This window comes from Histoplasma capsulatum, genomic scaffold (genome assembly GCF_000149585.1).
Source record: "Histoplasma capsulatum NAm1 scaffold_2 genomic scaffold, whole genome shotgun sequence".
NCBI lineage: Eukaryota > Fungi > Ascomycota > Eurotiomycetes > Onygenales > Ajellomycetaceae > Histoplasma > Histoplasma mississippiense.
The window spans coordinates 1,146,468-1,159,675 of record NW_001813981.1 but is presented as its reverse complement, the minus strand read 5'-3'; the positions used below and the strand labels follow the sequence as shown (position 1 = coordinate 1,159,675).

Below are 13,208 nucleotides of genomic sequence, written 5' to 3'. Positions count from 1 at the left end.
AAATTCGCTCACCAGGAGCAAATTGACATTGTTATCAATTTATATCGCGCAAACTCTACACGCATATATAGATACAACTCTTTCCCCAGGGGCCATGCAGCACACCCATACTGAACCCCATCCAATTCTACCTCACTGTCCACACTTTTCCAAAACGACCCGTTTTTATCCTTTTGTCTCCTTCTCCTTCTCTGATAGGACCGACATAGATGACGTTATGGCCTTTTCGCCCACCGCTTTATCAATTCCACTCAAATACCTCGCCAGCCGCTGAATAGCCACCGGGAGCACCGCATACCAACTTACCAGCGTCGCATAAGCTGGCAACCTAATAACCCCACCGTTCCCACTATCCACCATCGCGACAATCTCCCGCGCAACCTGCACAGGTTCCAGGACAGGGGCGAAGAAATTATTCGGAGTCTTCACATCCTCAAAGAGAGGCGTGGCCATCTGGCCCGTCTCAACTAGGAGCATTTTCACCCGCTCGTAGTCGCCTGTGACGCGCAGCTCAGCCTCCACGGTCTTGTGCACAGCACCGATAGCTGCCTTCGTTGCTGTGTAGTCCGAGAGGCCAGCTGGGGTAAGGCTGCTACAGACGGAACCCAGAGTGACGATTGTACCGCCGGTTGGAGAAGACAGTATTCCGGGGAGGAATTGCTGAAGGGTGTTGAAGTAAGAGAATAGATTTGCGTGAATGGTGGAGGAGATGGCGGCGGGGGAGAGGGATGTTATCGGCGCGCCGTTGATGGGGCCAGCGATGCAGTTTATGAGAATCGTCGGCGTTCCAAGCTGGTAGATAAAATTAGCATGGGTCAAAATATATTTATAAATGAAACGAATGCATTGGCTGTGAGCTATTCAATATAAAGCAACAATTGAACAAGAGTTCCCAGGCAGTTTTGGTAATAACGAAAACGTACCTCCTTCTCAATCCTTTCCCGAACCCTCTCCACCTCCACCAAATTACCCACATCACACTTAAAATACCTAACGCTATGAATCTCCTCCCACTCTTCCACTGCCTTCTCGCTCCCATCCCTTTGATCCTCCGTCCCAATATCCCGCACATCCAACACCGCCACACCCACCCCCCTCATCCCGTAGATCTCCGCAACCAACAGGCCCAACCCACTCGCACCCCCCGTCACAACCACAACCTCATCCTCCAACGACACCTCCCTCGGCGGCCCATATGTGAGACGCTTACTCACCACATTCAGCAGCAGCAGCAGCGACAGGAGTGTAGCATAAGCCGTTGTCACTCTGAAGGAGGTGTGAGAGTACGGAGTTGCTTGGGCACGGAGGCAGAGAGGGATGAGCCAGGCTATGAAAGGGTGGAAGATCGATCTGTGCAGGACGCGGAGGATGAGGTCGAGAGTGAGACTATGGATCCAGTGTGGGTTCTGGTGGGGAATGTGCGGCGGAGAGGGGGATTTGGAGGGGCGCGGGTTCATGGTTGGCAAAGCGAAGAGAGGCGGGTTGTTTTTGTAGGAGCTGGAGACTCCGATTTGTGGTTGTTGAGATTGGGATTTTTTTTTTTGGGTCTGAATTGGCGATGAGGAGGTTAGGGTTATACAACACCACCTACATCGCGACGATGCTAGATCAACTTAAGAGAAAAGAATGGGAAAAGAAAATCAGGCGGGGATACTTGTAATTATACGTATATGTCTCCCCGATACGTGAAATGTGTCCTCGCATATCTCTGAGGCTGGTGGTTGAAGCTCCACAAAATATTCTGACGCCGATTGAGTTTCAAAATGACATCATCAATGCTTGATGATATTGTACTAGACTCCTCCGTGCATCAACTATTGATAAAATGACCTTTGATTAAAGAGGAGAAAAACAACATGCAGAGAGGAGAAGAATCAAATTTCATATACTCTAACAGTTCCTTATCCTCTATCTAAAGAGAGCCAACTATTCACAAAAAAAACCTGCAATTACAGAGCTGCATCTCGTTGTATCCATCCATCCATCCATTCCTGAAAACGAAATAAAAAGAGAAAACACAAAATCCTGCAATAAGCGCCATTGAGCCATTCAAGGAAAGGTCATAGAAAATCGAAAAGCATCTCAGCAACAAAGGGGAATTTCCGGGAGTTCAATCAGCCAAACACCCTCCATTGCCAACCACGCCCAACCAAAAGCCATGAAACGAAAACAAAGAAAAACGATGTGGAAAGAATAAAGGGGAAAAGTGGAAGCAAAAACAAAAAAAGCAAAAAGCAAAAATCTTCCTCCAATTTCAATCCCTCTACATCACACCTCCCCCGCCTCCAGTCGCCATCCTCGCGAAATCCTTCGGCACCTCCCACCCATGCATCCGACACGCCCGGATATACGCCTCCACCGCCTCCCCAACCCCATAATCCCTCACAGTCCCTTTACTGACACTCTGCCCACGAACTAGACGCGCTGGTTGTGGCTCCTTGCTCGAAATCGCCATGCGCACCTGTAACAGCACGCTCTCGATGCTCGACGCCGCTGACCAGCCCGAATTGGTCAGAAGTTCCATGCACAGGGCGCCACCGGCGGTGACATGGCCGCCCCCCCCGGCTAGGAAGCTGAGAAAGCGTGGGCGGATGACACGCACGAAGGGCGGGGAGATGGGGTATTCGCTTGGGAAGCGGAGTTCGAGCACGACGGATTTGAGACCGGCTTGCTTGAGGTCTGTGGCGAGCGGGAGCGAAGGGTCGAAGGAGTGCAGTTCAACGATCCATTGGTAGATTGTGCTGGTTATGCTCGGGTCGACATACCAACCTAGTTCGTGGAGGGGGTGGGTATCTTGAGTTTGAAGGGTGGTTTTGAAGTCGCGTAGGAGGGCTTTAGTGCTCCATGGTGTTGCTGTTTTGGGTTGGTTGAGGAGCGGAAGTTTAGCTGCGATAAGGGTGCCGGGGACGAAGTCGGTTTTCGGGGCGGAGGGGTAGATGGTAGTGGCTGTGATGGGTGTGTCGCGGACTGGAGCTTTACCTTTGTCGTTGCCTTTACTGTTATTGCTGTTGCTCTGTTTGTGGGACCGGTTCTCGGGGTTTTCAAGTAGTATGAGGATATCGTCGTCATCAGTGTCTTCACTGATATAGCCATCTGATGTGGATGGGTCTTCCCTTGCATCTGAGGTCTTTGCCGAAGTACTTGGGGAAAATTTATCGAATTTTGATATTCCGGCACGTCGAAAAATGGAACGGCCGTCACCGAAGATCTGAAGTGCTTCCTTCGTGGGTTGCTGTTGCGTATCAGCAGAACTCTTAATTGCTAGCGGAGTAGCATTGATGTCCCCAGCATTTGCTTGCTGGACCTTAGGGGTACTCCCACCAATACGGCGCTTTTGGCTAATCGCCGTTAAGGGGATTCGAATCGGATTTCCATTTGGCCCTTGGGCAGTATATCCAGGGTCTTGCAGATGGCAAGCAGACGAGATATGCTCTTTCATGGGATCTTTTGCGCAGACTTCAACAGACTGACAGCTAACAAACAGATAGCGCGTTTGTATCCAGTCCAGCTGCGCTACGACAAGATGAGGTGACTTGCTCACGAATTCGTTGGGTGCATTGACGACTTCGTTCAGGGATATTGCTGATTGGATTTTCAACCGGCTCTGTGGCCATGCTACTTGACAGCCTCTCATGTAAGAGGACGATGTTCTGAAAAAGGAGCTCATATATACGCCATCCCCATACGCACGGCCGTTAAGTGTTTCTCGGAAATGCAAACCCTCGCGTAAGATGCCGTGCCAGTTTGAAATATGACTTCCATGCCAGGCAAAAATAGTCGGGTATTTGAGGTTTAGTCTTGAGGTTGCGGCATCGACTGCCTGAATGAATCGCTGTTCCTTGTCAGGCGCCCCCTGCGCGAACCTAAACTGCATGTAGCCTTCCATACCAGAGACACGATCGCTATCTCTATATGCTCCATCTGCCGTGTGACCATCTTGGATGATGCATGAACGGTTTGAAGCAACAATCCAACGCAGCACATCCAAAGCTGACTTGGAGATCCTGCCGCGCCAATCGGTAAGCATAGGCTCTGCTTTATTGGTGGTATTCATCAGGAACTCCCTCATCGCATCGACACTGGGCAATGTATCAAGGAGCATTGTAATGGTAGACTGCTTCTCAGGGGTCTCGATGTCATCGAAGTTAAGGTTATAGATACAAAATGTGACATCATGGTATCCCAATGGGGTGCTGGGCTGGTTGTCATTAGAGCCCGGTTTAGAGCCGGCTGACGCTGAGACGCGGCGAGTGATGACGCTAGACAGTTTAACCGTGGGGAAGAAGGAGATGTCCTGCACCCGACAATGGAACTGTCCATTGCACAAACGGCTGCACATTACAAGCCAATCCCCAGCAAGAACAGGGCAATTCCCACGGCCACTTGGGAAAAGAAGTTCCAACTTTGATTGGTCAAATTTGGCTTGGTGCACACTTCCACTTGATAAGCTGGTTTTGGAGCTCAGTCCGGAGCCCACGAGTGATACATCACGAGAATAGCATTCAACAGCGGGAACCAAAAGCCCAAGTCCAGTGGGGAAGTCATCCAACCGGCCCAGTTTAGCACTGGCATAGGTGAAGTTAACAAGGAGATCCACAACATCGGGCTGTGATATGATTTCCCATTCCAAACTGGGCCCGAATCCGAGAGCCATTAACTGATATAAACAAAGGCTTTTGGAGCATACGTATGGCTTCAGAGCCTCGAACGCGTTCTCTGTCTTGCAGTGACATACAAGACAAAACTCAGTGCACCGGACGAAATGACGGAGTACAAACTGCATTGTAATCAGTGGAAAAGAGGCGCCATCACCAAGTTTCTCTACCAGATGGTCAGAGGTTACTAATTCCGGTAGGGCGGTCGATGAAGCAGCTAGCTTCTCTTCTCTAGTATATTTAGGATCTGACGGGTCTGCATGTCCGAGAGACTTTCCCTGTATATCATTGAAGAAAATTTCTGCTCCAGACCAAGGGAAGCCGAAGGTGTGTCTGTACCGTAGGATCTTAATAAAACGTTCGTTCAAAAGAGCATTGAGTGGTTTGCTGATGAACGACCGAGTCACCCTCCGAGTATTCGGTTCGTCAGCCTGCGAAAGGCTGTCTGTCCCCTTGTTCGTAGGTGGCGTCTTGGAGGAGGAACGGTTGAATGCCATAAGCGCACTCTGGAGGGTAGGCTTGTACGAATCACACAGGTCGGCCTGGAATTCCATATAAGCCTTCCCAAACGCAGATTCTTCTTGCATAATTTCTTCGAGAGACCGATATCTGTCTACATAACGGATAAGGGCAGAGAAGATATTGGTTTCCATTCACATGCCAAGCTTGCATAGCTTCCTCAGATATTGCAAGCTTTGAGATCCGGCACGAAATGCAGATAATTATATTCTCTGGATCTCCCAAATATCCCACTCTGAAGCCAGCCATTTTGGCCGCGCGAAGATCCGCTGCCATTTTGGCAAGGACGATATTGTCTAAATTTCTGGTCGACTTGCCAGTATCCGGGTTTTCGGCTTGCTCCACCGTGATTTTAGGAGAGTGTGGGGACCATCCATATTCATCATCGGAGTCTTCAGCTACATCTGGCATATCAACATCACTGCCTGAATCAGCAGACAAAGCTTTCTCCAGGGTGCTGGTAATTTGTAAGAGCATGTCAGAGATGCACAGGCCGCGAAGATAAGATTGGGCCTCCTCCAGCGCGTCAGTAACCGCCTGGGGAACATCTTCAGTTGTTGTATACACAAAGTAATCGTGCTCCTTTGGGTATAAAGATAGGTCTATCATGAATTAATTAGCAAGGTTTTGTTTTCCTCATTAACAGGGATAGATCCATACATACCGGAAACGAGGATCTGAATTTCCACTGGCTTCCCAGATGGGGTATCTGGGGAAAATGTGCAGGAAATAACACCATCATCGTCACCAGCCTTCACACTCACCATGTGTGAGGTTTTCCCTTGGCTTGAAGCCTCTTGCAAATCACATACAAAGTCTAGCCTCGGCATGTTTGTTCTCAAGATCCCCCTGTCACAGTGCAAAACAGGACTTTGGAGAGTGGAGAGTGCAAGAGCTCAGAGAGAATAAAATGAGGTGTGCAGGACAATGCAATCAGATACATGAAATGAAAAAAAAAAAAAAAAGAGTGACTAGAAGAGTTGAAATGTATCTAAAGAGAAAAAGAACTGAAGAAATTGGGATACTCTGCAAACAATACAGAAGGCCTTGCTTGCCAGGTAACCCTCAGGAGCTCAATTCTGAATTGTCTTTGAGAAATATCTGAAAGCGAAGCAAATTCAGTGTTATTTTGATCAGCAGCTCAAAGAGGGCAAATAAAAAGTTATAGAACTAAGAGTATGATGGTTGAGAGGGGCAAACAAGATGAGTGAATGGCGTACAGCTATATTCTCTTCATTCTAGAGGGCGTATTCTGCGACAGAAGACCACTATCAAACCCATGGATGGGCAGAAAAAGCTAAAGCAAAGGTAAGGCACATGTATTGATTGCAGAGAGCAGATAATGAAGAGCTGGATAGAATTGGTTTAGCAACTCATCCTGCGCCACAATATGGTAGGAGGAAGCAGAGAATGCCTTTTCCCATCAACAAAAGTTATTTCTCTAAGCCTTGTTTACACATGGGGAGAGAAAATAATAATAACACTAAAAACAAAAACAATCATAATGTGTCTTGTTGTGAGGAGTGCGCGTTGCGGTGCAACTGAGTCTTGTGGATACAACAGAAGAGCTCAACTCAGGCAACAGTGGATTGTGATGTATTTGATGAACTAGAAATCAATTGGCTGTGACCATTGATTAGTTCACTGAACTGCATGCAGAAAAGACACACAGACAGAAGAATGTCAGATTAGCAAACTGTGAGTGGTGTATGAATGACATAGCCAGATTGAATTCCCAAGTATATCAGAAATGATGTCAAGGATATCTAGCTGTCGGTAGATACAAATCAACTACAGCTGGCGCGGAAGAAACGATTTTTGAAAGGCTTTCTTCTCCTGCATGTACCCCTTTGCTTAGTTTGTCCAACTAAACAACTAATAAATCATCAAAAACTCCCTTTTTAAGTGATCATTCTCATGAAGCATTTCCAGATCCTGTCCAGTCCAGTGTACCTTATTGGCGCATCGAATACGGAGGATCGAGCTCCAAGCCTGTTCACTCCAAAAACCATCTTGTCACACCGGTAAACTTACCATCGATCCAGCAGAGCGAAATTTAGCCTTTGGCCCTACCTGGATTCGCTGGTTCAAACTTATGACGCGATTCGCTCGGAATACTAACCTGGGCAAATGCTTGGGTTTTGGCGCTGTGTATATACCACATGTGATAGCTTTAAGTTTCTTATACACAGTATGGATATCGACGCCTTTGCACTCATTTCGACCTCCGGGAGAAAATTGTTTCAAGCTCAAGGACGTCCGCTCTGACCATCGTGGTGCCGCGCTGCTCTGGCACAATCATCAATAGCGTCTGAACGTACTATGCAGCTTAAAAATAACTCTGTTTGAGGGTTGACCGCATTGGTTATGTACTGAGCAGCCCAAAAGGCGAGAATAATATAAGGATCAACTTAAGCCAGGAAACGGTCAAGAATGGTTACCAAAAGGTTAAAAGAAGAAAATCCTTTACAAAATACCAAGGAGATAAGGTTGACCTGGGTTAGTTACATAATCCGTCGTGATCACCAGTTAACCAGTTAAGCTCTACGCCAGCAGCAACTTCCGCCTATCTGTGCTACGGTCTACACATACAAGGTACGGACAAAAATACTACATCCTACCGCAGAGGTTTCCAGGGAACCAATGCTCAATTGATAGACATTTCTTTTAATACAAATGCCCCGGAATACCCAGACACAAATCATCGCTTGAAAAGGCGTGGAGCCGTCCCGACCACGCACCCCAAAAAGAAAGCAACAAACAAGACCGGAATAACGTTCGTCACATATTTATCCCATTCATTTCATACTCCGATCCCACAAACCATGGACCCCGCCACTCTACACGGACCCCCAGAAGGCCCCAAGATGACACAGCAATCTTCATCCTCCCACCTTGACCCCACCCTCTCCGTATTCGCAGATCCCGCCTTCGACCCAGTAGAGTACCTAAACAACATCCTTCCGCCCTTCTCCTTCTCCCTCTCTTCGTCCCAAACAACAACAGCGATAACGCCAACAGCAATACCAAAAGCTGCAGACGCCTCCACTACCACCACCACCTCCTCCTCCTCCTCCACTGTCTCCCTTGCGGCGCTTTCAGCACAAACTCAATCCCTCGTCTCACAACTCAGTGCGCAAAATGTGCGGCTGTCGAATACCCTCACGCAGCTGACGGATGAAATACTGCGTGGAGGGGGCCGGCTGGCATATGAGGTGGAAGTGTTGCGGGGAGAGGTGGTGGGGTTGACGGATGCGTTAGGAGAAGGGTTAGTAGATGATATTGGACGGTTTGTGCCCGGTGGGAAGATATTGGATATACATGCGCCTGCGGAGACGGACACAGGCGCTGAGGCGGGGACAGAAACACAAGCAAAACCTGGCGACCTAGCCGATAATGCTACCAAATCGCAATCGCAATTTCAAACACGAACAGAGGATGACCAGAAACAACCACAACCACAACCCGCCGTAGACGAGCCGGTCTACCTCACCCAACTCCGCACCCTAACCAACGTGCGTGCCCGGCTCGAACAGGTAATCCACACATTCGGCGAGGCCATGGAATGGCCCCTCGCCCCTTCCGAAATATCCGTCGCCTCCTCCTTCATCTCCGTCTCGGCGCCGGAACCCGGCGCGGGGGACCAACATAGTCGCGAGGAGAAAGGGAAGGAGGTCGCAAGGAAGCTGCGGGAGGAAATCATGGAGCTGCTTAATAAGGATAACGCCACGGGTACGACTACGGATCAAGATATTGATATAGATGGGGTGGAAGCAGCTAGTCGGCGGGTTGAGGCGTTGCGGGAGCTGGCGGGCGTGTGGAAGGGGACGGCGGAGGAGAAGGCGCGGATGAAGTTTGTGGATGGATTGGCGAAGATGGTTGAGGAGCGGAGGAAAGTTGTGCAGAGTGAAAGGGAGCGGGAGATGAAGGGCCGGTTGTCCGGGAATAGCAATGCTGGGTGGGATGGGAAGGTAGGTGGGGCGCAGGAAAGCAGGAGTAGTACGAATGGGGTTGGTAATACTACTGCTGCTAGATCTGCTGCTGGTGGTAGTGGTGGTGGGTTGTTGCGAAATCTACAGCGATTGCGGGACGAGATATATCTCGATTGAAGTGAGAATGAGAGGCTTCTGTAAATACTGTATAGTTTGCTTTCATTTTTAGATGGGTCCATTCTCTGGTAAACATAGAGCTATGAATTCATGGGTAATTGAATATGGGTACTCAAACGGCGAGTTATTTTTTTTGTTCAAGTCTTAGACATTGCTCTATCTAATGCTACAGGAATATATCTACCTAAGCCCACAGATAAGTAAATGGAATTGTTTACAGAGTATTCTCTGGGAAGCTGTTCTAGTTAACTACGTAGTTAGTTACACCAAAAAAGTTACGTCATCATGGGACTTGGTGAACAAACCATAGCTAACGCGCTCTACATTTACTGTTCCACCTCTGACAAACTATCACCATAGCCAATTAGATGTGGCATTCTTGCCTCTTCGCGCGTGAGGGGATCGGATAGTCATATTCGAAGCTGCTGCTGTTTACCTACACAGTCTACCTTACCTCTAGCTAGGAGCAAACAGTATGCGCGTACTGGATTATAAGGGCGTGAGGGATGGCGCTGGCATATATCTCTCAACGCTGTCCAGGCCTCTGCGGAGGTCAAGGAGGACAAAGACGCTCTGGGCCATTGCAGTTATCATGGTGGTTCTTTTTTTGATGTCCAGAATCAGTCTGTATCAGGTACGTTGTAGTTTGCAGAAATGCTAAACAGACACAAGCTGCTGATATCCCCACAGACATTGGATGACGATATCCCTGAGCTATATCCTACCCAGCCGGTTACCTCGTTTGCGGAGGATGAGATATCGCCCGCCATTAACTCCTCCCCTCCCAAATTGAACGAAGATAGCACATTCGCTAGTGGCCTCACAAAACCAAACCATTCCTTCCATCTCATCATCCGCCGACCGAGCAATAAGTCTGATATTTGCAGGACAATAGCCACCGCCATGATTCTAAACTATCCGCCGCCAACAGTACTTTTCCTAGACGAGCTTATCCCTGAAGAAGGGAAGCAAGAGCCAGGGAGAGCGGATCCACTACTGGCTATGCACAGGTATCTCACAAAGAACACGAATTTGAAAGATGACGATGTTATCCTGGTTATCGACGGCAAAGATACCTGGTTCCAACTGCCGCCTGAAATACTTCTCCAACGATTCCACGACATGCTGAAAGGGCATAACAGGATAATAAAGTGGAGATATGGCTCTGTTCCGGAGAAGGCCACGAAAAATGTGGATCCTGGCACGCTGAAGTCAACACAGAAATACTCACAGCGCATTATTTTTGCAGCTGATAAAGTCTGTCGGCCGGATCTTCCGCACGATGCTTCCTGTGTTGCAGTGCCTTACTCCAACCTACCACCAGACATCTACGGTCCCCTGACCGATACTGGCAAAGACGTGGCACAAAACCGGCCCAGATGGCTAAATTCTGGTTCATTTGTCGGGTTAGTGGGCGATGTGAAACGTCTATATGAACATGCAGCGGACCTTAATTCCAAAATCCCCATCCCAGCCGACGAACAGCGTGTCCTAGCTCAAATATTCGGCGAACAGGAGTACGCCCGAGAGCTATACAGACACCTCACGCGACCAAACTGGTACATATTCATAGGCGAATTATTCGGAATCCTCAAACGCGTAGACATATCACGGCTATTCATGCAGCTGGTCCCAGGACGTCGTTACGAATTTGCCATCGGCCTCGATTACAAATCCCAACTCTTCTTCACAATGTCCCCTCATTCCCATCACAACCTGGAATGGTTACATTACAACAATGTCTCGCAACTCTCCTCCGCACAGCTGAGACACGGCGTCCCTCGCGAGTCCCGCATAAACATACCAGCCGATGTCTCCAGGTGCGGAAACCCTTTCATTCCACCACACCCGCTAACGACCCAAATTCCGTCCCATTACCATTCTTCAGTCGATAACCTTCCAAGCCCGCAAAATGAATCATGGTACACCCTCTCCCTCGCCACAGACATCCACTCCACCTCCGTTCCCGTTCTCCTCCACACAAACACCGAGGCCTCAGACCCCAACTCTCTCCACCTCTGGTGGCAGCACATGTGGTACCACCCCTGGTTCCACGCGCTACTGCGCAAATCCATGTGTGCGTCGCGGAAACCCATCGCGGCTCGTGCAGCTCCGCGCGGGGCCAACATGGACGAGCGGGACACGCGTGACGGTGGAGGTGACGTGTGGACGGGTGCTGGTGAGTGGTGTGATTGGGCGAGTTTGTGTAAAGGGAAGGAAGGGTTAAGTTTTGTCAACGATGGCTTTGGGAAATGGGGAGAGGAGTTTGGCGGTGATTATCTCGCACCCGTTTATGATAAGTTTGGGTAGCTAGCAGAGGGCATTTATTTGATGGGTATGTATGAAGATTTTCTTCTTTTTCTCAAGCTTGTATGCATTTTTAATTGTATGATATTTGATGTGGGACGTATGGCGTATACCTCTATTATTTAACATTCCATATCGAATGAAAGGTAGGATGAGGCGTTTTCGAGGCGTTTTCGCTTCCTTTTGCTGCTATCCTGGTGTTTTTAAGATGATTTTATGGGATGGGGCTTCGACTTTTTTGGATCGAATTCCTGGTAAAGGCCTCCAGCCATGAACAGTGTAGAACTGTACAAGAATAATTGATATTGCCAACAACTGTTTAGCCTAAATAAAAGGGAACATATACTCCGTGAGAAAGGCGTATTTTAAGATTAAAAACTCGCAAGGGACTCTATTGAGTGCACAAAATATTAGGTGAGCCACATAGATGGCAAGGGAAAGAAGGAGGGTAGACATCAACACACATACGAAATTGAAGACAACAGCTCGTCGGAGACAGGAAAGCTGTCAAGGACGTCTGCAGCCAGCTCAAGAACGGCGGATTTATAGGAGCTTCCGTTTCTCTTCTCGATTCTACGACCCAATTAAGTCGCCCGAAAATTGATCCCGCTAACCGCCCAGTTCTCCTTGCCCTGCGTGGCCTTCTCCATGTACTAGATTTAGGTCTAGGCTGGCTAATGAGTCGCATCTGGGCAAGTTTGTTTTAAGCGGAGATTGGTTCATTTGTGATGAAAGCTTTACTAAGACTCGAATAAAAACGACATACTTACTTGGGTATTGATCATTAATCTTGAAAAGAGCAATGCAAGAAGGCAATGACGGCCTGGTTCCCGCCTGAACGCCAGGGATAATATACATGTACAACAGAATAAAAGAATAACCCCGTTGCAAAATGAACGAGACGGATATGGGCAGTGAAAATAGATGTAAATATCACCCCGCCGTTACACCGGCAGCAGCACTTCCCCCTTTTCCCTTCCCCTTTTTCCCCAACGTCTCCCTAACAATCCTCAGTATCTCCCCAACATCCTCAGTACTCAACCTCTCCTCGCGATCCTCAATAACGGTATCCAGCAACGCAAGCGCTCCATAGTCAGCTTCCTCATCAATACCTCCATATACATCTCTTCCTGGTTGCCCACTCGCACCGCCGTCAACTTCCATCTCATCTACCATTTCCTCCGTAACAGCAGAGGCAGTCGTGATCGTGACGCCATCCTCCCCTTCCCCGTCTCCCGTTTCGCCACTAACACCCAACCCTATGCCCAGATTCACAATCATGAGCACTTCCGCCTTCGTAAGTTGGAACGGCCGGAGCCGACTGATTATTTCCCGCAGGGCATTGTCGAGCGCTGTCGGCTGTGTTTGAGATAGTAAGGTCGTAGTTATATTTTCCCTGTCATTGCCATTGCCATTGCGGTTGGTATTATTATTTTCGTTATTATCATTATCATCCTTATCATTATTGTTGGTGTTATTGTCACCCACCGGCTTCGGCGGGATAAAGCTCGGGTAATTGAGGAGATGTGGCGACAGACGGGTTACGTAGTCATGGAACTAGGGATCAATTTTCAATCAGCGAATTGGAATTACTATACTAGTATATATGGATAGAGGC

At 48.5% G+C, this 13,208-nt stretch overlaps 5 protein-coding genes across 5 annotated transcripts in view; 2 read left to right on the top strand and 3 right to left on the bottom strand.

The window, feature by feature from the left end:
• Positions 1–165: 165 nt before the first annotated feature.
• Positions 166–1,457, bottom strand: HCAG_02440 (conserved hypothetical protein; the record flags this gene model as incomplete). Its single annotated transcript, XM_001542219.1, has 2 exons — positions 166–792; positions 924–1,457. The coding sequence occupies 2 exons, from the start codon at positions 1,455–1,457 to the stop codon at positions 166–168; spliced, it is 1,161 nt and encodes a 386-aa protein (XP_001542269.1).
• An 806-nt stretch (positions 1,458–2,263) lies between these two features.
• HCAG_02439 (predicted protein) lies at positions 2,264–6,004 on the bottom strand (the record flags this gene model as incomplete). Its single annotated transcript, XM_001542218.1, has 3 exons — positions 2,264–5,197; positions 5,313–5,776; positions 5,839–6,004. The coding sequence occupies 3 exons, from the start codon at positions 6,002–6,004 to the stop codon at positions 2,264–2,266; spliced, it is 3,564 nt and encodes a 1,187-aa protein (XP_001542268.1).
• A 1,995-nt stretch (positions 6,005–7,999) lies between these two features.
• On the top strand, positions 8,000–9,355 carry HCAG_02438 (predicted protein; the record flags this gene model as incomplete). Its single annotated transcript, XM_001542217.1, has 3 exons — positions 8,000–9,145; positions 9,226–9,284; positions 9,319–9,355. 3 exons carry the CDS (start codon positions 8,000–8,002, stop codon positions 9,353–9,355), a joined length of 1,242 nt encoding a protein of 413 aa, XP_001542267.1.
• Positions 9,356–9,758: 403 nt separating this feature from the next.
• Positions 9,759–11,593, top strand: HCAG_02437 (predicted protein; the record flags this gene model as incomplete). Its single annotated transcript, XM_001542216.1, has 2 exons — positions 9,759–9,917; positions 9,974–11,593. 2 exons carry the CDS (start codon positions 9,759–9,761, stop codon positions 11,591–11,593), a joined length of 1,779 nt encoding a protein of 592 aa, XP_001542266.1.
• A 930-nt stretch (positions 11,594–12,523) lies between these two features.
• Positions 12,524–13,208, bottom strand: part of HCAG_02436 (predicted protein) — a gene marked incomplete at both ends in the record, with an annotated part of 1,096 nt that continues 411 nt past the window's right edge. Inside the window, one exon of the mRNA XM_001542215.1 lies at positions 12,524–13,147. Coding sequence (XP_001542265.1) covers positions 12,524–13,147 — 624 coding nt within the window. The remainder of the gene's footprint in view (positions 13,148–13,208) is intronic.